General features: G+C 36.2%; 3 protein-coding genes across 3 annotated transcripts in view; 1 reads left to right on the top strand and 2 right to left on the bottom strand.

Moving 5' to 3' along the window:
* Positions 1-1,632, bottom strand: part of LOC107595924 (BTB/POZ domain-containing adapter for CUL3-mediated RhoA degradation protein 3) — a 5,998-nt gene extending 4,366 nt beyond the window's left edge. The window contains exons 1-3 of the mRNA XM_016286522.1: positions 1,501-1,632; positions 516-729; positions 229-398 (exon numbers count right to left, since the gene is read on the bottom strand). Coding sequence (XP_016142008.1) covers positions 229-398; positions 516-729; positions 1,501-1,503 — 387 coding nt within the window. The 5' untranslated portion in view covers positions 1,504-1,632. The remainder of the gene's footprint in view (positions 1-228; positions 399-515; positions 730-1,500) is intronic.
* A 1,374-nt stretch (positions 1,633-3,006) lies between these two features.
* On the top strand, positions 3,007-17,859 carry LOC107595925 (ubiquitin-protein ligase E3B-like). Its single transcript, XM_016286523.1, has 27 exons — positions 3,007-3,229; positions 3,796-3,892; positions 4,107-4,281; positions 5,026-5,143; positions 5,269-5,328; positions 5,431-5,535; positions 5,718-5,814; positions 5,906-5,991; positions 6,629-6,711; positions 6,835-6,940; positions 7,029-7,149; positions 7,254-7,431; positions 7,553-7,722; positions 8,669-8,836; positions 9,135-9,306; positions 9,519-9,637; positions 9,827-9,941; positions 10,148-10,247; positions 10,424-10,543; positions 10,771-10,947; positions 11,046-11,294; positions 12,415-12,480; positions 12,590-12,648; positions 12,988-13,170; positions 14,615-14,726; positions 14,811-14,903; positions 14,997-17,859. The coding sequence occupies exons 3-27, from the start codon at positions 4,121-4,123 to the stop codon at positions 15,186-15,188; spliced, it is 3,210 nt and encodes a 1,069-aa protein (XP_016142009.1). The 5' UTR covers positions 3,007-3,229; positions 3,796-3,892; positions 4,107-4,120; the 3' UTR covers positions 15,189-17,859.
* Positions 17,860-21,359: 3,500 nt separating this feature from the next.
* LOC107595926 (cob(I)yrinic acid a,c-diamide adenosyltransferase, mitochondrial-like) overlaps positions 21,360-23,486 on the bottom strand; it is a 4,946-nt gene continuing 2,819 nt past the window's right edge. The window contains exons 5-9 of the mRNA XM_016286524.1: positions 22,613-22,685; positions 22,417-22,514; positions 22,190-22,254; positions 22,030-22,089; positions 21,360-21,897 (exon numbers count right to left, since the gene is read on the bottom strand). Of these exons, the coding sequence (XP_016142010.1) occupies positions 21,813-21,897; positions 22,030-22,089; positions 22,190-22,254; positions 22,417-22,514; positions 22,613-22,685 (381 nt within the window). The 3' untranslated portion in view covers positions 21,360-21,812. The remainder of the gene's footprint in view (positions 21,898-22,029; positions 22,090-22,189; positions 22,255-22,416; positions 22,515-22,612; positions 22,686-23,486) is intronic.

Raw genomic sequence — 23,486 nt, forward strand, 5'->3', positions numbered from 1 at the left:
TATATATATATATATATATATTTTTTACGCATTGCATCGATACTTTGAATTTCCAGTTGATTGAGCTATTGTTACACTCCTAATAAATGGAGCAATAGAAATCTCTCAGGTTTCATAAAAACATTTTCATTTGCATTTTAAAGATGAACAAAAATGGGTTTGGAACAAGAAGTAAATGATGACAGAATTTTCACTTTTGGGTGAACTATCCGTTTGAATGTACTCTACCTGTAATGCCGCCTGACACTCATCCACCAGGCCCTGCACCAGGTAATACTTTGCCTCTGCCAGTAATTCCTCCGTCTCCCTCCGACTCTCAGGTAACGGGACGACTCCGTCTCTCAGGTAGTTCAGAATGGTCCCAAAGTGCTTCCCGCACCTGTCAATCAGAATCCAGCCTGGAGAAAGATCAGAGGTGAAAAGTCTGACTTGGGCACTGCAGAAGCACACATTTGTATCGATATGGTTCATAATATTACGTGAATGCTTCTTCAGTAGTATTACAGTACATCTACCTTCACTATCTGTAAGGACCTCCATACGGCCACTAAACATGGCCTTCAGCATAGTGTCCTGCTTGGTCAGGGTCTGCATGGTGGTGTAGTACAGCGCTCCCCCGACATTCAGCTTCACATATTTGGAACTGGGACTGGACCCCTTGAAGGAGGTGGTCCGTGTTGTAGCTGCCGGCACAGCCGAGCTCACCACACTTTCTCCTGACATCTCTTCCTGAAAATCACACATAGTGACATAAGAGGTTTGAAATCGCAGGACACTCAAAATATATATTTAGGTTCTCTTAGGGGATTAACAGTGTATGTATGCATCTATACTGCAAATATACACACACACCACCCTATATTTTTTTGTATTATGAAATGTGTATGAACACAGTGAGGGTAAATGGTAAATATCTTTAGATAATCAATTAAAAAAAAAAGTTGGTTCTAAATATCAAAGATTAAAAAAAGTTATGCAAGTTTTCAAGAGTTTCAGGAGGTGGGGCGGTGCATTTCACTTAGTCCTAACATTACCGGAAGTCTCTTAAATTCTCTCAAATGCAACACATTGACAAATTGATAGATAGTAAAACATGAAATCATGATAACTCATCTCTCATTGAATCAGAACCCGGTTCACACAGGATAACGAGACCGTTTTCATGACGTCACACCAAAGCCTGCTAGGATGTTTTTTACTCAAAGCCAATAGATTGGACTCATTGTATTCCCGTATATTTGTTTTATGTATAGACATGATTCGTAACTGAATACGAAGAAAATAAATTATTTAATTTAAAGTTACTCATAAGAAACGTATAACTACATGAGCTAAAGCGCTAAACTAGCACAGCATCTTGTTCTCTCAATTCCTTTAAGGAAATAAACAAGAACTTACAAAAAAAAAAGCTAAGCACACGCCGCGATAAATACTACTTAAAATATACACCAACAGAAGCGTATAAATTAGACGAGATAACAGACAAATGTCATTATTTACCATAGAAATCCCCCGATTCTGTCGGGCCTCTTGGAACGGGTATGGAATTAGATCACTTCCGGTCGCAACCCGGACTCGCGCGGATGATGGGAAGTAACTCCACCTGTCCAATGTCCTGTCATTTCATTTGCACACTTCCTGTGATTGTAACTATACGCGTATTTTTTTGAGTGCTGGGGGTACTATATTTAGCAAAACTGATTCATACAACGAACTTGGTTTCTGATTCAGTTTCCAATATTAGTGCAACACTGTGATGTAGTGTTGACATCAGGTCACAGGCACTTTTTAGCAGAGGCGGACAGTAACTAAGTACATTTACTCGAGTATTGTACTTAAGTACACCTTTTGAGTATCTGTACTTTACTTGAGTATTATTTTTTTCTGGGAACTTATGACTTTAGCTTCACTACATTTGAAAGACAAATGTACTTTTCACTCCACTACAGTTCTATCAAGATCCTGGCAGTAGAAAGTCGTTACTATGTAGCAGCTTTGAAAGTCAGTGGGTGATTTGTTTTCTTCTCTAAAATGTGTGTTTATCAGTAATCACTCTTGTAGGGCTACATGAAGTGATTTCTCAGCATTTTTTGAACACTGACCAGTTGCAAATCTGATATTTATTTACAACAATTCAATAATAAGAAGTTAATATTGTGGTATATATATATTAGACACAATATTGTCTGATTTAGCTCAATTGTGTAAGTGAAAATATTACCTATAAAGCCACACAGAAGAACTGTTGTGCATCTCCTAATAAAACAAGTACTGCGAGAGCGATTAGACAGCATTTAAAATGTTTGTTTTGATGTCAAATAAGTCTTGCTGTTTTGCTTTTTTGTTAAAGCAGTGTTGCTGTTGTAAAGTTGTACAGCTACAGTTGTGCTGCTGGGTTTTAAAGCAGGTTTGATTTTGTTTCTTCCTTATCACTCAGTATTTACAGGATTTCACTGTCCACTCTGTTCAAATGTGGATGAATTGTTACACATAGATGTGTGCACACACTGTCAGAGCTGCTTTTGTGGGGGTGGGTAGGGGTGTTAAATATATATATATATATTTTTAGTTTTTTTCCCCATAGGTTTTAACATTCTAAAAGCTCTTTATTAATAAATTACATTTACATTTACATTTCATTTAGTCATTTAGCAGACGCTTTTATCCAACTTTCACTCAAGTAATGGAGTTGAGTACTTTGTCCGCCTCTGCTTTTTAGATACCGTAAATGAAATGTTTTTGGATACATATGTTTAGGTTATACTGTCTCTCCAAATATCAAAAATACATATCACAAAAAAAAAAAAACATATCACAATTAAAAACAACAAAATAACTTGGTAGTAATTTTGCAAATCAATTAACAAATAATTAAAAATGTTGACATTTTGTTGGTTTGTTTTTTTTATTGTTGGTGAATTGCATAGTTGTGTTTAAATATTCAATATATGTACATCAACAGAAGACGAGCTGTATCACAAGTAGTTCCGCTAAGTACAAAATTCCAGCTCTCTGCTGTCCCAAACCTCAAAGTAACCAGTTTAAAATAGTTAGGTCTAATACCGCTTCAAAAATGAAACGATATCAATGTACTACGACAAATAAAAAATACGAGCCAAATTGTTCCTCCGGAAGGATTAGGAGGTTACACCGTTAATGGATTAGAGCTTGCCGTGTCTGGGTCGCTCTTTTGTTTACATCAATTTTCCATTTAATCTCAAACGCTCAGGTAAATGAAATCTTTGTGGATACCCTAAAGACTTTCTTTGCTTTTCATTTGAAACACAGTTATCAAGTGACAACGTTTCTCAAGCGTTGCCTGCTCGCTGAATGCTTCAACTGTGTTAGTATTTGCTAGCAGGATAGCTAGTGTGAATGTTATTGTCTCTGTAGAATTCACTGATTTTAGTTTAGTTTAAGTTTTCTACTAATTTAAACCAGATGTTTAATGTTAATTGTGTTACCGTAGAGTGCTCATCCTGTTGTGTAATCTAAGTGTCACCTCTATATTTAGAGTAAATGATAAAGACTGCTCTGTTTTGGTCTGATAATGCTGTCAGATACCGCTTGATTTCACTTTCTGCTTCGTGATCTGTTGGTGTGTCTAAAACGGTCTTGTATTTTTAAAAGGCAAAGTAAAATATTCCTTTTATTTATAGCATATCATCTTCAGTAACTTTAATGCAACAACTCATGTGCCTAAATCAATGGATCATTTGTGCTGTCTTAAAGAAGTGCTATTAATGTTCTAACATAAATAAAATGTCTAAAGGAAAACCACTCTTCTGTTTGTAGAGTCCAATGGAACTCCAGAACAACAAGTGTGAATATGTGATTGTATTCATGTGACCTGTGGAAGCAGAAGTATTACCAGTCACTACATCAGGGCAAGGTAATTTGCGTGTGTGTGTGTGTTTATGTAAGATAGATTTGAAATTGTAAATGAGAGACATTCATTTTCTTAATTTATTTACCATGGTTTGAAAATAATTTTGAATCTAATTTCCTGTACTTGCATGCATAGCCCCTGACGTTGTGTTTGCTCTCAGGTGTGATGTAGATTTTTGTTCCTGGCTATTACATTTTTTATAATGTTTAACCCACAGTTTGGAGTGAAAACATGTTCACTGCTACCCAAATGTCCAAATCCCAGTTCCTGGATAAATCCAGGATAGCACGGGAGGAAAGGAAAGGTCATAAGGAGAAAGAGAGAGCTGCCACACAAATCCAGGCTCTAGTCAGAAGATTCCTCTGCCGTTGCAGACTGCAAAGAGAAATCAGGTTAGGGCTGAAATGAGCCGTTCTTTACAATAGTCAAACCATTCTAGATTGTCATAGGTCTTTGCTGACTCTGTTGGCCAGAGATTAAAAAAAGTAAAAATTAGGAATGAAACAACACAGGAAAATTAAGGGTGCATTCTTTTAGTGCTAAAATACTTGCTGTTATTTGCACATTGATATTTTCAATAATGTTAACACTATTTCAAAAAATAGCTGTTTGTTGTGGGAGAATTTTATTCAGATTGTTTCTTCAAAGGACAACTGATATTAGAACCATGTCTGAATTGGGACTTGTTTACCCTGTTGTGCTCTACAGTGTAATTTCTGTATTTTTTTCTTTTCTGTTTTGATTTATACATGCAGTGTTTTATGTATTTATTGTTTGTACTGGTATGTTATATTTAAGGAAAACAATAAAAAACTTAACTGCAAAAAAAAAAAGCTGTTTGTTTGAGCGAGTGTTAATTTAGTATTGTTATTATACTATTATAGCGTTTATTAATATTTTGAATTTGAATTGGATTTTTTTTTTCAGTTTTAATTTGAGATTATTTGTTAATTTAGCTATGTGCTTTTGTCATTTTTATTAGTTTTTCCTTTTAAAATATTTCTAAATAGTTGTAATTTGATTTCAGTTTTAGATTTAATTTATTGGCATTCACAGTAGCTAATATTTGAAAATGTATTCTTAGTGTAGTGTGTACTCTGACACAGATTTACAACTTTTTTTATTTTCTGTTTCAGGAAAGAGGTTGATGACTTCATCGCAGCCAGCGATGCAGGTTCAGCGAAAAGAAATGCATTATCCATCTTCAAAATCGCTAGGAAATTGTTATTTATATTGAGCAAGGATGATAAATTGGTGAGCATCACATAAAATATTACGATTTTTATAGGATTTGTTTATTAGGTGAACAGTTACACTTTTTGTGAATGTTGTGTATTATTATTGATGGCATTGTTTTTTTTTCTCTCTCTCTTACACAGAGGTTTGAGAAGCTGTGTCGAATCATAGTAAGTAGCATGGATGTCGAGAATGAACCTAAAGTAAGTTTTTAACCAAGCAATGACTGAAATATACTTTATCATATCTTATGTTAGAATAGTTCTGCAAGTTTGCATTGTTGTGACAAGCTATTATTTTTCTAGGTATGGTATGTATCCCTGGCCCTTTCAAAAGATCTCACCATCCCCTGGCTGAAACAGATTAAAGACGTGCTCTGGGTCTCTTGTGAATTTCTGAAGAAACTGAAGGTATTTCTTTGTGATAATAATGGTTAATACACATCTGATCTGTTTGTTGAATATCTTTTGAATTATTTTGTGCCATACTGGCACATTCTTTTAGTTCTGAGTCTTTCAGTTATCTGTTCATACAAGTCAGGAAGTGCTTCTTGAAGAATGCTTATTTCCTGCTTTCCGTTTCTCCCTCGCAGCCTGACATACTGCAAGATAATAAATTGGTGACGCTGTACCTGACAATGCTGATAACCTTCACTGACACATCGACATGGAAAATCATCCGAGGGAAGGGTTTGTGTCACATGTAATCAGAGCTGTTGAGATGATTTGCAAGCTAAAATACATAGAACCCTACTTGAATTTCCTCTCTTTTTTTCTTAAGGAGAGGCCCTCAAGCCTGCTTTAAACAGAATTTGTGAGAACATCATGGGACATCTTAATCAGAAGGGCTTCTACTCTGTTCTTCAGGTACTACTCACCCAAACAGCCAATCAGAATTTTGTCACAGGCTGGTAGTATATAATTTGAATTAATTTTAGTATGTGGTTAACGCTGTGACTTCTTTCAAAAACATTTTTAAAAAGTGTTTATTATTTGATGTGAAAAGCTCCCAGATGAATTCGAAGGCATAAATTGTACTAAAATAAAGTGTTAGTAAAATAAATGATTTAGTAACACTTTATTTTAGTGCAATTTATAAAATAAAGTGTTAGTAAAACATTTCTTACTATTGTGCTCAAGAAACATTTCTTACTATTACCAGTGTTGGAAAAAGTTGCTTCTTAACATTTTTGTGTAAATAGTGGTACAGTTTTTTTTCATGATTGTAAGTTCAAAAGAACAGCATTAATATGAAATAAAAATAATTTTTTAACAATGTATAATTTTTTTTGTCACTTTTGATTAATTTCTTTAAAAAAAAAAAAACTTTTTTAATCCAACATATTAGACAGTATATGTAATTATTTTAAACAACTATTCAGTAAATCATGTTATATGATTACAATTATTAACAGATTGAATGCTCTAGTTTGAACCAATCTAGCCTGAACTTAGAGTTTGAGCTTTAAACATTTTACATAATAAGCAATTTTGCTGTTTGCAGATTCTACTTACAAATGGACTGGCAAGATCCAGACCTTCCCTTTCCAAAGGAACACTCACAGCCATTTTTACGCTGTCACTCAGGTCGGTTGCCATGAGAACTGGCTTTGCTCTTTGAGACATCTCACAGTCTGATTACATCAGGAGCTCTATTTCTGTGAAGTGACCGATAATGTGATGTGTTTTTGGCCTGTTGGTGTGTTTCAGGCCTGTTATCGCTGCACATTTTTCAGACAACCTGCTGAGGTCTTTCCTTCTCCATGTCATGTCTGTTCCAGCATTCATCTCGCACCTCAACACGCTCACACCAGATGTAAGAAACAAACACATCTGGAAGGATAATAACACCTAATTTGCACACATAATATTAGTTCACCAGTCTGAATTTGTGCTCTTTGCAGTGTATGGTCACCATCCAGACCCATGACCTTTTCCGCAAGTTTGTCTTGTTTTTAAGTCGAGAGGAGCAATGTTTGGATATCTGTGTTTGTCTGGAGGGAAGCCACACTCTGTGCTTACTGGGTAAGCATGTGTGCTTGCTTTATACACACACTTCTTGGATTTTCATTCTTAGTTTATAATTCCTAGATCATTTATCTCATTGTCTCTCTATGTTTTGTCTCCAGGTAACCTCATTCAGCTGGGATACTTTAATGTAAAAGTTCTAGAGCAGGAAGCTGGTCACTTTGTAAAGGATCTGACAGATATGTTGTCATACTGTCAGAGATATGTGTTTCAGAAGAAATCCAATCTCACACATTGGCACCCAGTGTTGGGCTGGTTCTCCCAGACTGTTGACTATGGGTATGTCAGTGTTATATTGACAAAATACAGCAATTGATTATACTTTCTTTGTTGTGCCATCCTATTAAGCATTCTTTCTCTTTCACTCTCTTGTTTTTGTCTTTCTTTGCGGTCTTTCCAGGCTTAATGAATCTATGCCGTTGGTAACAAAGCAGTTACAGTGTCTGTGGGGTGTTCCAGTGATCTGCACTCTCTTCTGTGATGTTCTCAGCAAAAAGCTAGAAACTCAAGATCCCACTCCACCTCCCCCTCCTCAGCCAAGCTCATTACAGAATAATCTGCCTGTCAAAAGTGAGAAACACCTATTTTTACACTATAAAGTTCCTAAACATTTCTATTTTTAGTTGTAGTATTTTTTCTGTCCTATTTATGACCATTTTTTAAACTAACACTTAAATATCAAGTTGCCTCAAGCAGTTGTGCTCAACCACACGAGCCAAGACCCACTAGGGGGCCTCAGCACACTTCCAAGGGCTCACAAAATGGCTTAAAATGGTTAAATAAGTCAAAAAAAGATTTAAAATATGCAAAAATAGCTTAAAAGCAATCATTTTTTTCATATTTTAATTACTTGCATTAAAAACTAATCATTTACTCAAAAAAAAAATTACATTTTATTTTAGAATTTTCAATGAATAAATTAATGCAAATTCTGTCAAGCTCTATAATATTTTGTTGGAATTGCTGTTTGAAAAAAACAAAAAAACAAAACCTGTAACCACTAACTAAAAAAAAAAAGTGTTGCCCCCCTTCCTGATTTCTTATTTTTTTGCATGTTTGTCACACTTTAATGTTTCAGATCATCAAACAAATTTTAATATTACACAAAGATAATGCAAGTAAATACAAAATGCAGTTCGTATTTTGATAATAAAAAATGTAAACCATGAAGAACATTCAGTTATTGTGATTATGGAAATTAATTATTTACAATTATTTTATTCATATATTTTAATATATTGTCTATCCTGGTTTCTGTACACAAAAGCAGTAGTATCAGAAATATCTTTGAGGGGCCTTCAAATATTGTCTTTTAAAATCAGGGGCCTTGGAGTCAAAAAGATTGGCCTAGAGAATGCCACACTGCTGTCTCTGAGCCTGTTTTAAATGCTCTTTCACTGGTTAAACCAAGGATACAAAGTAAACGGCAGTAAAACAGTACAGTGTTGCAAGTCATCAGGTCTCTATTCATCCTATTTTCACTGAGGAACCCTTGTTAAACTCTCTGCACGCTTAGATCTGTTCAAGCGAGCGTTCCAGAAGTCTGCATCTGTGCGGAACATCCTGAAACCGGTCGGAGGGAAGCGTGTGGACTCAGCTGAAGTCCAGAAGGTGTGCAGTATTTGTGTGCTGTATCAGACAGCCCTCACCACGCTCACGCAGATCCGCCTGCAGATTCTCACAGGTACATGCTTTTTATAAGAAACCACTTATGAAGTCTATGCTGTACACACCTATGAATGCACATTCACACAAGCAAACACTTCAGCAATGTTTTATCCTGATCCTGGACAAAAGCTTTATACTTGTATAAGATGCTTTTCCAGAATATTAGTTGTTTGTAGATTAGGTCCAAAATCACTCTAGTACTGTCCAGTGAAACAAAAACCAAAAATTCTTGGTCATTTTGTATGTCATAATAAATTTGTTTAATATTCTTGTTAATCTTGATTTTATGGTTTCAAATTAAACTCTGGTTCCAGGACTGACATATCTGGATGAGCTGCTGCCTAAGCTGTGGGCATTTATCTGTGAGCTTGGCCCTCAGGGGGGACTCCGACTCTTCCTTGAGTGTCTTAACAATGACACCGAAGAGTCCAAACAGCTTCTGGCCATGCTGATGCTCTTCTGTGACTGCTCCAGACATCTCATTACGTAAGTGCTGTATAATCCAAGGGTGACAATGCTTCTATTTTGCAATTATTTATTTATATGTTTACTTATGTATTACATTTCACTACAAAATAATTTATCAGCATAATAGTGTGAGTGAAAATATGTTTTATAAATGAAAGTAGTATATTACAAATGTCTGAGATGCAGTGAATTTGCATGTTTGTTTGTTTTTTTTGTGATTTCTATTGCAGGATTCTGGATGACATAGAGGTGTATGAGGAACAGATTTCTTTTAAAATGGAAGAGCTTGTTACCATCTCCTCGTTCCTCAACACATTTGTTTACAAGATGATGTGGGATGGTATTTTAGGTGAGCAGGTATTATTTAGCCCTTTTGTTTGTTTTTGCAACAAGGGGCTTTTTTGTGTGTATGTATTCTTTTCTCCAGCCTTGTTCTCTTGTTGCAGCTTCATTTAGATAAACCACAGTTGTTTTGAACCATCTGTGTATGGAGGCAGTGATAATGTGCTTTCTTTGTGTGGTCATTAATTTGTTTCAGAGAATGCCAAAGGAGAGAAGCTGGACTTATTCCACAGTGTTCACGGCTGGCTGATGGTTCTGTATGAGCGGGACTGTCGCAGGAGATTCACGCCTGAAGATCACTGGCTCCGCAAGTGTGTCAACCTCACACACACATACATATATATATATATATATATATATGTTTGAGCCAAATTACTTCCTGGTTTTACTTTATAGTTGGAGCTAGGTCCATTCAAACGCAAATTACTGATCGTTATTCTCATATAGGGGAAAGATAAATGCCCCGAGTTGCAAAATAAGCCTCATTTGTTTTCTTTTCTCTGTATGTCTAATACAGGGACCTGAAGCCCAGCCTGTTGTTTCAAGAGCTGGAGAAAGGCAAAAAAAGAGCACAGCTGCTACTTCAGTACATTCCTCATGTCATTCCACACAAAAATGTGAGAATCAGACTCAAAACAAGAGATTATTAATGCTCATGGGTCATAAGAGGTCATGAATGCTTCAATAGATTGGATCATCCAAAGATTTCCCTTTCATGAGATAAAGAATCCAATTTAGATCAAAATCATCTTCATTTTATCTTATAACACAAAATGATTTGTTTTTGTTACAGAGGGTGCTGCTGTTCCGGAACATTGTGACAAAAGAGAAGGAGACTCTAGGATTGGTGGAAACAAGCTCTGCCTCTCCCCATGTGACTCATATAACCATTCGCCGCTCACGCATGTTGGAGGTAATGGCTGTTTAGCCATTCTCAAATACTGATATACACAATGAACATAAACAATGCATATTATGCCTATTAGCATTTGTAGCTCAGCATGGTGCTACAAAGTCATGAACTAATAAAAAGTATACGTTGAATGCAGTGTAAGTTGCTTTGGATAATAGTGTCTTCCAAAAGCATAAATGTAAACTTAGAATAATAATAATGATCTCTCTTTTCCATACTCTTCATAGGATGGTTATGATCAACTGCGGCGTCTACCTGTCAACTCCATTAAGGGGGTGATCCGAGTGAAGTTTGTGAATGATTTAGGTGTGGATGAGGCTGGAATTGACCAGGATGGTGTGTTTAAAGAGTTCTTAGAAGAGATCATCAAGAAGGTTTTCAACCCAGCACTCAATCTGTTTAAGGTATGCACTGCTCTCTCTAAAGGCTAAAGGCTGCAGTTCACCCAAACAATCATAAGACCTATCTTACTTTGCCAATAAAATTAAACAATCTCTTTCAGACCACCAGTGGCAATGAGAGATTATATCCCTCCCCAACCTCCAGCATCCATGAGAACCACCTTCAGCTGTTTGAATTTGTTGGAAAGATGCTTGGAAAGGCCATGTATGAAGGCATAGTGGTGGATGTGCCGTTTGCCTCTTTTTTCCTCAGTCAAGTTCTAGGTCACCATCACAGCACCTTCTACAGCTCCATAGATGAGCTTCCCTCTCTTGACTCAGAGTTCTACAAAAACCTCACCTCCATTAAGGTCAGTGCCAATGTGACTATTACAACATTTGTGCTTTGAGTTTGGAAGGATTTGAACTATTATGTTATACCCAAATTCGCTCTGGTGATGTCTTATCTCCTGTTTCATCCACCAAACACATTTTGGTCTGTTGTGAACAGCTGCACACATACAGCAGGGTCACCAAATCCAGCAGGGCAACATTAGATGTTAATGAAATCTGCTATACTCATCTATTTCATACAGAATAGCTTTAATGTTACCTAAATTCACTCTAGTGATGTCTAAACATTTTTATTTTATATCCTAAAAAGTGTAATGCTCTGATGTGAACAGCTGCATAAATACACCAGGGTCACCAAATATGACAACATAGCATTAGGAGTTACTAAAATCTGTTACCCCTCTCTATTTCACACAGAATGCCTTTAATGTTATTTAAATTCACTTTGGTGATGTCTAATCTCCTTCGTTTTATGCCCCCAAACACATTTTGGTCAAATGTGAAAAGCTGCACACAAACAGCAGGGTCAACAAATCTTGACAAAGAAGCATTTGACATTACCGAAATCTGTTAATCCATTTTATTTTACACGCAATGGCTTTAATATTACCAAAATTTACTCTGGTGATGTCTGATCTTCTCCGTTTCATACCACAAAAAGCATTTTGGTCTGGCATGAACAGTTGCAGATATACAGCATAGTAACCAAATCCAACAAGGCAGTATTAGAAGTTACTAAAATTCGTTACACCTCTCTGTTTCATGCAAAATTACTTTAATTTAAAAAAATTAAATAAAAAAACTCAAATTTACTAGTGATGTCAAATCTTCTGGTTTCATACCCCAAAAAACATTTTGGTCTGATCACCAAATCTGGCAGTGCAGCATTAGAGGCTACCGTTTCATTAATAAAATGTGTGTTAGATATCTAATTAATGAAATGAAAATAATGTAAAGATTTAAGGGTGAAATTATTTGAAATTTTAATATAAAGGTACATTCCTGTTGCACTCTCTTACTATATGGATGTGAATTACTGTATGTTTTCTTAATCCTGACCTTTTCATATTCAGAATTAGTTTCATATTCGTTTTGATCTTATAGTAATCATGACCACTTATTGATTTGATTTTTCAGCGTTATGATGGGGACGTCAGTGATCTGGGTCTGTCTTTGTCCTATGATGAAGATGTGATGGGGCAGGTAGGCAACCTTTGTTTCAGCTGAATCAATTTTGTGGGTTCTTGTGACACTATCGGCTTTCCTCATTCTCTGATATGCTCACTCCTTTCCTTTCTTTGTCTCTTCACAGTTAGTCTGCCATGAGCTAATTCCTGGTGGAAAGACCATGCCTGTCACTAATGAAAACAAGTGAGTCCATTTTGTCTCTTCGGTCAAGTGTAAATAAAATGTTCATGGCAGTGCTGCTTCCTATTCACATTTATTAAAAATAAGAAGAAATGACCCGATGAAAAAACTAATTAGTATTGGAAGCAGAGCAGTTTAAAAGGCAATTAGGGATTTGCAACCACAGACAAATACTTGACAATTTAAACCTATTGTTCTCTCACAATTGAATTCTCTTTTATCAGCAAGCTTAGAATAGAACACAATAGAAGAATGTTTTTCACTTCATGTTTTGTCATTAACCTTTAAGAACAAAAAAGTCGAAATGCGCTGTTTATTTATTTTTTTGTAACTGTCCTCCAGGATCAGCTACATTCACCTGATGGCCCATTTCCGCATGCACACCCAGATCAAGGAGCAGACTGCCGCATTCATCAGGGGCTTCCGCAGCATCATCAACCCAGAGTGGCTCCACATGTTCTCCACCCCTGAGGTCCAGAGGCTTATCTCTGGAGACAATGCTGAGATAGACCTGGATGATCTCAAGTGAGTCTGCAGATCTTAGTACTGGCCTTGAAGGGTTTTACCTATCAGTTTGTTGCAGTGCAACAAACCTACATTGCTCTCTATATAGTCAACAAGGCTGGAAGCATCTTGAATGCATCACACCTTCAGTGAACAGAAATTGATTGCCTATATTGCTAGGCAATGAAATAGGTCTGAAATTGGGCAGTCACAATATCACATTTTCACTACGCAATTATTGCAGCCAGAATTCACAACAACCTCATGAGATATCTATTGAAATTTTGAAAAATAAATAAATAATGCTCTGTCAAATTCATCTTTAACTTTGCTTATTTGATGTTCTCCCTTTTTTAGCTAATTAATTACATGTGTAGGGAGGTGGAGAGAGAGTTTGTAACAATAACTGTACAAAAGCATACCAAAAGAACTTCCTGAAGACTAGGGTGTCTAACACAAAAATAGCACCTTTGAATGTGCAATACTGCCACCTACTATGTTGGTGTGTCAGCCAGATAGGTGCTCAATTAATTAAGCGTTAGCGTTAGTTCTGGCAGGTCACGTGAGTCAAGCTTGCATCAGCTGATTCTCAGTTGATCACATCTACCTATAGGAATACGACACCTATCGCGGCATTCCTTTATAAGGTCTATTCAGTATTATTCAGCAGCTTTTCAGCTTGCTCGGGAGCAAATTACCCTCCTCCATCCCCAGCTCCTCCTTTCGCCACAGTCAGGACTTGGCTTTCTGATATTCCTTGCTAATCAGACTCCTTTATCTTGAATAAAGTGTTACACTTAAATATCATTAAGTATATTAATTATATCTGCCTTGTTCTGTTCTGTTAACCCTAGGGGGGTTAATATTGCTGCTCTACCTGCTCATTCATGACAGGCTGCATGGATGGGCAGGGAGTTTTTTGCCCAGAACAGAACCATACTGCCAAACCAAACTTTATGCTAAGTATCTATCATTTTGATGATAGTGGTCCTGACAGAACTGTATTTATTTTATTGTTATAATATGCGTAGTATTAACATAATGATATCTCTGTTTAATTTCTGTAAATATCATGGTTATTGTCAGTACCGGTATATTGCAACACCCCTAATCTGAAATAAAATGATCCTTTTATTTAAATTATTATATATTTAAATAACCTCTGACGGTTACATCAATGTATAAACATGTATTATTTCTGGTGCCTGGCTTCCAATTTAAATCATCTTTTGTTTCTCACGGATTTGTTAAAATATCTTAAAATGCTTTCACTATTCTAAAATAGCCAATACAAGCACAAAGTTTAACACGTTTCACCACTTTAATAACCATTGTGCAGATCTTTCCCACAGTCAGCACTGAAATTGTAAAGATGTCCACATGTAGCACTAATAATCACATGCTGTGAAGAACTGCCTTAAAAAGGTTACTCAAAATGATGCATGTGATTTTCTGTGTCTTGCAGGAAGCACACTGTGTACTATGGAGGTTTCCATAGCAGCCACAGAGTCATTCTTTGGCTGTGGGACATTCTCTCCAGTGACTTTACCCCTGAGGAGAGAGCCATGTTCTTGAAGGTAATACTTATCAAATCTCAAAAGTTTTAATTGTGTTATTTCAAGGTTTATTGCCATCTATAACGTGGCTGTATTACTCCTCAGTTTGTCACCAGCTGTTCAAGACCTCCTCTGCTTGGTTTTGCCTACCTCAAACCCCCTTTCTCCATCCGTTGTGTGGAAGTGTCAGATGATCAGGTTAGACGTCATCACCCCATCACCTTATTCCATACATTGTTCTGCAAAGATTGTTGTTTAATCTTGCTTTTTTGTGTTTGATTGCATATGCAGGACACAGGCGACACTTTAGGTAGTGTTCTGCGTGGCTTTTTCACCATTCGTAAGAAGGAACCAGGTGGTCGCCTCCCTACATCCTCCACTTGTTTCAACCTGCTCAAGCTGCCCAACTACAGCAAGAAGAGCATCCTCAGAGACAAACTCCGCTACGCAATCAGCATGAACACTGGCTTTGAGCTTTCATAACCCACAAAGCACATTTGTGTGCCGATTTATTCTACCAATACGAACTCATACATTTACAAACGTGAACATCAACAAAACGGGCAGTGGCTGAGCTAAAGTGGCCACACAAAGGTTGAAGTAGGAGACATACTGATTACTTGCTTTGCTGACATTTTGGCCTTCAGTTAAGGCACTTAACCTTGAGTTACTCAAGGAGAATTTTTTCATCAATTTGTTCTTGTCTTGTCCACCAAATGGCAAGTGAATGAAGAAACTTAATAACTTTTAAAATCGTGGAACTGAGCCAATCGTGCCCAGTCAAACTTAGAGACTCTGAGGAGCTCAACCATAGAAGTATATTAAAAAGTTTCAACATTACCTATAGAATTGTTTTTGAACTACTTAAAGATCCATATTTATGGTCATGTTTTTCATTGTCAGCATTTGAAGCCAAAATAGCTCCAAACGCCTTATACAATCAGTTTCAAACCAGCTCAATTTAATGTTGTCAAGTCAGGATCCTTCTGACCCCTACTTCATGGACACCCGTGAATCGGCTGAGAAGCTTGGCTCCATTTGTGCATCCAGAATAACTTGTTATAGGCTTGTTCTTTATTGGCTTCAAAGCACTGTGTCCATTTGTTGACAAACACTCCAAACCTCCTCTTAAAGTTACAGCAGATACAGTGGTGGATGTTCAGATGTAAGATCTGCAGAAACAGTTCAGCGTTGTGTCTCAGGTCTCTATGTCTCACTCCCACAAGAAGGGAACAGGAAAGCAATACTAATGCAATGCAAGCCATGCAACTCAAGACACAAATGAGGCTTTTGCCTGTTTGTACGGCAAATGCTTTCAAATCCATAGCGCACTAAACTTCTGCTGGACTTGAGGACCGAGCTTTAAGAGGAAACCCAGCACGGTTGATCAACTTTAGCATGGTAGAGCCAGCAGTATTTTAGATGAGAGATGTCCCTGCAGAGATACACCTCTCCTTTCCTGCTTTCTCTTCACTTACACTACAGAGCCCTTTCCAGAATGCATCATCAGCCTAATGTCATGGTGACATTTCTTTTTGCTCATTATATTATACTCATTATTCTGCTCATGCTTTTCAGCCCTAATGCTGTCTTCATGTCAAACTCATCTATTCATTAAGATCAATTCCTTGTCTTGGGTTTCTTTTTTTTAATTGATGAAGGAAGGACAGACTAACCACTAAAAGGTATTTTACTCCATCTTGGAAGTAACCAATCATCACATGACAAACCGCTCTCCCTATAATCTCCCACTACCACTCTGCTCCTCATTGCGGTGTATACTACTGGAATTAAGCCATACAGTAAAGATGAGTAGCTATCAAACCAGCTCTCGTAGGAACTTTTTTCTTAAAGGGAGAGTGTTGCAGTGACTTTCCTGAAAGGTCGGTGGGCTCAATGGAATCTCATGAAATGTTATTCCAAATGGACAAAAAAAAATCTCCCATTGCATGATGTCACTGGATGATTCCATGTCCGTGTCACAGAGGTCATAGTCTGAGGCTGATATTGTGTTTGTTCTTTTTCTTTTGTTATAAAGAAGGTTAGGGTTAATCTGTTTAGAAATTTCTGGGTTGTTTTCCCCCCAAAATTAAAGGAAAAACATTGAGAAAATATGTTTTGCAAAAAGGAAGTGAAGCCTACTTTTAGGTCCATTAAGATTTAAATTGACCATCAAGAAAACATCATGGTAGTATTTATTCATGGATGTTATTTTAAACTAAAATTATTACTATTTTGTTTAATCATTATATCCGGGCAATATTTTGGTATGTGCTGCTTTATTTTTTTATTTTTTTTTTGTATTTTGTTCCTGAATCAAGCTTCATTTTGTTAATGATTCTTTTGATTTTGCGGTGAATTATGACCTAGACATTTCTTCATGAGATTCACTCTTGGTTTCAGGTCTCTAAAAAGCAGAAATCGGCTGTAGTTATTCTGGAATGTTTATTGTATGCAAACCCTATTTCCCTTAGTATGTTATATATGCAAAATTATAGAGTTAAACATTATCTATCAGCCCACCCTCCCCCAGCTCTCCATAAATCAAGGCATGAAAGTATCCTCTAATGAATAGAAGCCTTTGTAGATGTGGAAAACTGGTTTTAAGCTCATGTAACTTTTTTGTATGCATTGCTGTTAATGTTAAGTTATAAATGTATTGTCCTAATGCACAAGGGCTTGGGCTGAGTCAAATAGCAGAGTTTTGTATTTAAATTAACTGGCATTAACATGCTATACCCTTTGGAAGATGTTTAAGTGCTCTGGTTGGTGTTGTGGATGAGGAATCGTTTGGCATAATGCTGTGAATGCAAAAAATATTCACATTATTGAAGAGTCTTTATGGACCGTGTATGGAAGCGACTGAATTTCATGATGTCACAGAATCTTGCTCTCTCTCTGATAGGGATGCAACAACCTTTAAAGTGTCTGGTCTTTATTCTTTTGCCTGATAATGAAGTGTCTTTTGAATTTGGTTGCACTACATGAACTGCAGGTTGTTATATACACAGTATATTACAAAAGCAATGGCATTGTAAAGTTCTCCATGTGTACAGTAATATTTCCTCTGTAAAATGTAAACTTAATTGTCGAACAAACATATAAACATTTGAATATCCAAATGTAAAATCTTTACTTAACAACAATGAATGTGCACTGTCATTTATTATTAGATTATCTAGTGAGACTCTTGTTAGAACGTTGCAACAACAACAGAGCATGATACTGTATTTTGACGATATAAATATTTTTTTGTACCGTCGATGGTATCATCAACTGTTTGGTTACAGGATTGTGTGAGACTGTGGTGGGTGGTCGTCGATCCCTCTAGGGGGGCCCGGGGGCATGCTCCCCCCGTAAGAAAATGTTGTACATTTTAAAGTTAAATTCATAAATCTGGTGCACTTTGAGAGTTCAAAATTAAGAGCTCCAACACCGGTTCAGTGTGTAAACTAAAAGAAAAAAGCTGGTGAATGTACTTGTTCTTGAAATTTTAAGGGGACTCGACCTTCTTTTTAGTTGTGATATAGTGTCTCAGTCTCACGCCAAACAAATTAGAATAAAATAATTTTATATTATCATTCCTATGACAGTAATAGCCATATATTGTAAAATAATTGCACTGGGAAATAAATGAAAATATTTTTTGTTCAGGTATATTATTTTACCTTACTCTACAGTAGGAAAATTGCAATACTTTTGTCCTAATTTCTACACTTGCAAGCAGGGCCTAAAAGTAACTTTCACATCTGCCAGTGGCTGGTGACTTGAGAAAATTTACCGGCCATAAATATTTTTCCTTGCCATGAAACTGTTTTTGCAAAAAACTGGCAGTTGCTACTACTACAACAACTAAACAGATTTAATAATAACAATAATAAAAAAGAACCAACCAAATTAGAACCAACCACTGGATTTTAATCACGATACAAACAAAGATACAAAGATAAAACCTGCATGAAACAAAACAGACAGTCTGAATGAGAAGGCAAATTCACTCTCTGACAGCAGGTGGCGCTTATGGATCAGCAGTGATAAGATCAGTTCCCTCAGAAATACAGTGCTTTCTATATTTATATTTTTCTTCCGAACAGTGAGCTTGCTGTACCTGTACAGTATTTTCTCGGTGCATGTCTGTTAATAGGCCATGCTTGCAAGAGATAAACCCTTGAGCTTTTATTTTGACGGAAACTTCAGTTGAGCTTTTATTTTAGAGGAAAACTCCAGCTTCTGTGAAAACAGGTTTACAAACATTACTAATTTAATGAAATACTGTAAACATTTGCCCATTAAAATGTTGAAAATTATGAAAATTATGCATAACTGGTGGTGGCAGTTGCGTTCCCATACGCGCTAAACTCACAGCACATTCAATAACGGAGTTCACTGCAGTCACTGTGATCTGAGCCGCTCTAGACGCGGAAAACACCGGCTCACGAGATGATCGCGTGCGCTTCACTTTGAAACAAGCAGCGCAAACAGACTTGATAAGTCATATTACGCTTTCGGTTTTAATTCGTTTGACGGATACTTGCCAAAGCAATGGCGTGAAACACAACGTTAAATAACCTTTATGTTATATGAGAAGTATAAATATAGCCTATATCCTCGGTTTATTATGAAACTGTGGCGAGCCGCCACAGTCTAGTTAATGAATGGGACACACTGCAACATTCTTCAAAATATCTCATTTCGTGCTCGACAGAAGAAAGAAACTTATACAGGTTTAAAACAACTTGAGGGTATGTAAACGACAGAATTTTCATGTTGTGTGAACTAACGCTGTAAAGTTAATGCGACAATCACGTTTACAATGGTAAATGTGTTTATATAACATCGCTAAACTCTTTTGCATTATTGTAACTTACTGTGCCTTTCAGACAGTTTCCCCTCAGTCTGTGTGTAGAGCACTTTCAGGGGCTGAAGTCACGCTCACCCATGGTGCACTGCTGGATGTGAGGGGCTGATATTTGAGCTGCTTTTAAAACTGAAGAACCATGAGCTCCCACCAAGCCCTTCTCCAACCAGGTGGTTCAAAGCCCTGTGGAGGTTAGTAAGACTGCATTTTTTTTTTTTTTTTTACGTTTCAAATTAAAAGGATGTTGGTGTTAGTTATATCTTTTTACCCATTAAAAATAAATCCTCAAACCTTGTTTATTATAGGCTATAAAGTGCAGTTATTGGTATAAAATACGCCAATTCCTATAAACACGTTTACATGCTCTGAATTTCTTGGAACTTTATTTCACAATCTCTTTTAAACATAGAACAATGAGTCCCCCCATGTAACAATGTAAAAGCCTTTACTTTTGTGACCTTTCTCACACAGCCTCGCTTTGAAACTGTGATATCAGAACTGATGATAGTCAACTTGACATTGAGGTACTCGATTAAGCCAACTTGACTTAACCTGAAATGGATGGAGCCCCTAATGTATAGAACACAACTGGGTATGAACTGAGAGAAAACACTGAAATAACAACAGTGAAATATAGCCTAATAAAACCTAGCTTAGAATTTGTAGTCTTATGTTTTTGCTTGGATTACTCTATTTACAAAGCAGACGCTTGCCAGAGAAACTTGTTCATTCCCTTAGACAAAGCCTCACATTGTGTTTTCTCTCAGCTAGCCAAAAGTAGCTTATGACGAAGACCATAACCGGTGTTCTCTGTCACAAGATTAGCAAGCTGTTAGTATTTGCCTTTATAAATGTGCCAAGCAGTCAAATGACGAAGACTGTAAAACCTGGTGATGCTTTTTTATGTCATCCATTTCATTCTCCTCAAGCAACAACAGATGTAACAAGGTGATATTGACTCTTGAAAAATACAGTCAGCACAAAAGTGCACATAAAACAAATGTACAAAAAAGATACAAAGCTTTCACTGGGGCTGTTCGCTTAGGTACAAAAGCTAAAAGGGACATCTTAGTACCTTATTTACCCCTAAAGGTACATATAAATACATTAAAAGTACATATTAGTACCAAAAGTATATTAGTACCTTTGAAAGAGTGACAGTTTTGTACCTATCTGGATACTTAACCCTGAACTGAACCTTAAATTCTTATTGTTGGTTGTTTCAAGGTCAACAAGGATATTTATCCAGATTTGTTCGCCTTATGGTAAAATAGTGTTTTACAGTGAATTAAATAGTACAAACACTATGTGCTGAAAAGTATAATCATCATTCAGGATTTCATTGCCAGGGTTGCTGCACTACTACAGTGAGGACACAATTAAAATGCCTTTTTACCCTCCATGTGGGAAAGTCTCTTTAATATAAAAAAACATTTTAAACCTATGTATAAACTTTCATATTGAAACGTGGAATGTTCATTGATTCTGTACTGTATGCAGCTGTCTGCATCCTTCTGAACAACTATACAGAAATGAGTGATAACACTATCTCACACTCTTCTTGGTGTAAACTGCACATTAATGTTTCATACATTTATTAATTTAACATAAGTTTATCCAGTGATTTACAGATGAGAATAACACAGTCATTCATTCAAGAGAGAAAACAACACTAAAGCTACCCATTTTTTTTTTTTAAAGAAATAACATTTTCATTTTATAATTTAAATTTATTCAGCAAGGATGCATTAAACTGACAGTGACAGTAAAGGCATTTGCAATGTTACAAAAGATTTACATTTCAAATAAATGCTGTTGTTTTCTTAACTTTCTGTTCACCAAAATGTATCCACAAAAATATTAAACAGCACATGTATTTATATTGTAAAATCAACAATTTTCAGAATACAGATGGTAATATTACACAATAATTTGACCACAGTAGTTGCTTTATGTAATAAATATGAACAAAAAATAATAAAACGAAATCCTAAAAATCCTCTTTTTTTTTTTTTACTTCACATAACGATAAAATATGGGATCATGAATATAATACAACGTTTCAAGTCTCAATTAGAATATGACTGTTCCCTAAAAGTTTATTGTTCCCTACACAGTCTTCTGAAAAAAAAAAATGTACATTGTACTCTGGGATAAATTGCCTGACCAGTGTTTTTGTATTTAGACATATGAAATGGATTTGGAAGCAAGAGTAACATGGTTCAAATTCTAGATGATATACTGATATACTATTCAGGTCTTTTGTAGATTGATTCTCCCTTGCCCTCTTTCATTGCAGCATATCTAGCCACCGTGAACAAGTAGTCACTCAATCTGTAATCAGTGTTCATTGATAAAACTTATATCAATTAATGAAATAAAATTCTCAAAAAAAATATACTCATTGAACAAAATTCATAGATCCAAAATTATAATTAGTGACTAATAGTTAGAATAGGTTCTTACCTGTTCAGATATTTGGCAACTTCAGGATCTGTCTCACCCGAACGGACAGCAGGGGCAACACTGTAATAGATAATGTAAGACCTATGACCTTTGATACAGCTGTAAGGTAACACAAGTAGAACTGATAAACTTTACTGAATATTGTTGATGTCAGACTGACCAGCGTTCAGCCCGTCGACACACAGCTCTGGCCACATGTAAAGCTGCGCTGCTTTTCCCTCCTGACTGCAAATTGAGTGTGAGATTAAATGGCTTTCCTTCAGTAAAAACTTAAATTGCAGTATTGTAACAACCTAAATCAAATACAATTCTCTATGTACATAATATCAGTATTTCAGGTACTCTGAGGAGATTATGTAACCATATTTATTTCTGGAACATACATACAGGAAGTATGAAGTTGGTGAGTGGAGGCAGCTCCTCTGTGAACAAATCAATCCACCTCTCCAGCTCAATCACAGTCTGAGAGCTGAACATAGTCTTCTCTTTTTGAAACGAGAACATCACATGGTTTGTTTTACTGCTTATCTTTATGATTAAATATTTGAATGCATTTAGATATTAAAAACGTCCTTCTGCTTACTGATGTGACTGTCTCTAGCTGATGACCGGGGAGTGGCAATATTTGACCCTACATCCTGTAGTACACACTGGATCTGTACAGAACAGAGAAGTATATAAGCACTTGAGTCACACAAAATATAAACCATGTGCTATTTACGCGAAACCATTTCAAATCTGAGGTCAAATGACTTCATACATCCACTAAAATCAACTTGATACCAGCTGGTTAAAAATAATTGCAAAATTACTCAAAATTAAAATGTACTCACCCTCAGGCTACATCTCAAAATGTAGAGAAGATTGTTTCTTCATCAGAACAGATTTGGAAGAATTTTGCATTACATCACTTGCCCACAAATGCATTCACTGCAGTGAATGGGTGCCGTCAGAATAAGAGTTCAAACAGCTGATTAAAAACAACACAATAAAGTGATGCAAGTGATGTAATGCTAAATTCTCCAAACTCATCCACATCTTAAAGGGTTAGTTCACCCAAAAATGAAATTACACACTCTCGTGTCATTCCAAACCCATAAGACCTTCGTTCATCTTCGGAACAAAAATTAAGATATTTTTAAATGAAATCCAAGAGCTTTCTGACCCTGCATAGACCGCAATTATGGATGTAACGATTCACTCAACTCACGATTCGATTCTATTCACGGTTTTGATTTCACGATTCGATTCACGATTTTTTTTTTTACAAAATGAGATTTAAGGCTTAAGACTAAATGTGTCATTTTATTATTGCTTGGACAAAATACTGTACGTTTTTTTGTGAAATTGAAATATAACACTATAATAATATACTAATATAGCACTTGTAAATTATTGCTCTTTTGTTGGTTTTGATTGCTTCTATTGTCCTCATTTGTTAGTCGCTTTGGACAAAA

Source organism: Sinocyclocheilus grahami, unplaced genomic scaffold, assembly GCF_001515645.1.
Source record: "Sinocyclocheilus grahami isolate Dianchi unplaced genomic scaffold, SAMN03320097.WGS_v1.1 scaffold211.1, whole genome shotgun sequence".
NCBI lineage: Eukaryota > Metazoa > Chordata > Actinopteri > Cypriniformes > Cyprinidae > Sinocyclocheilus > Sinocyclocheilus grahami.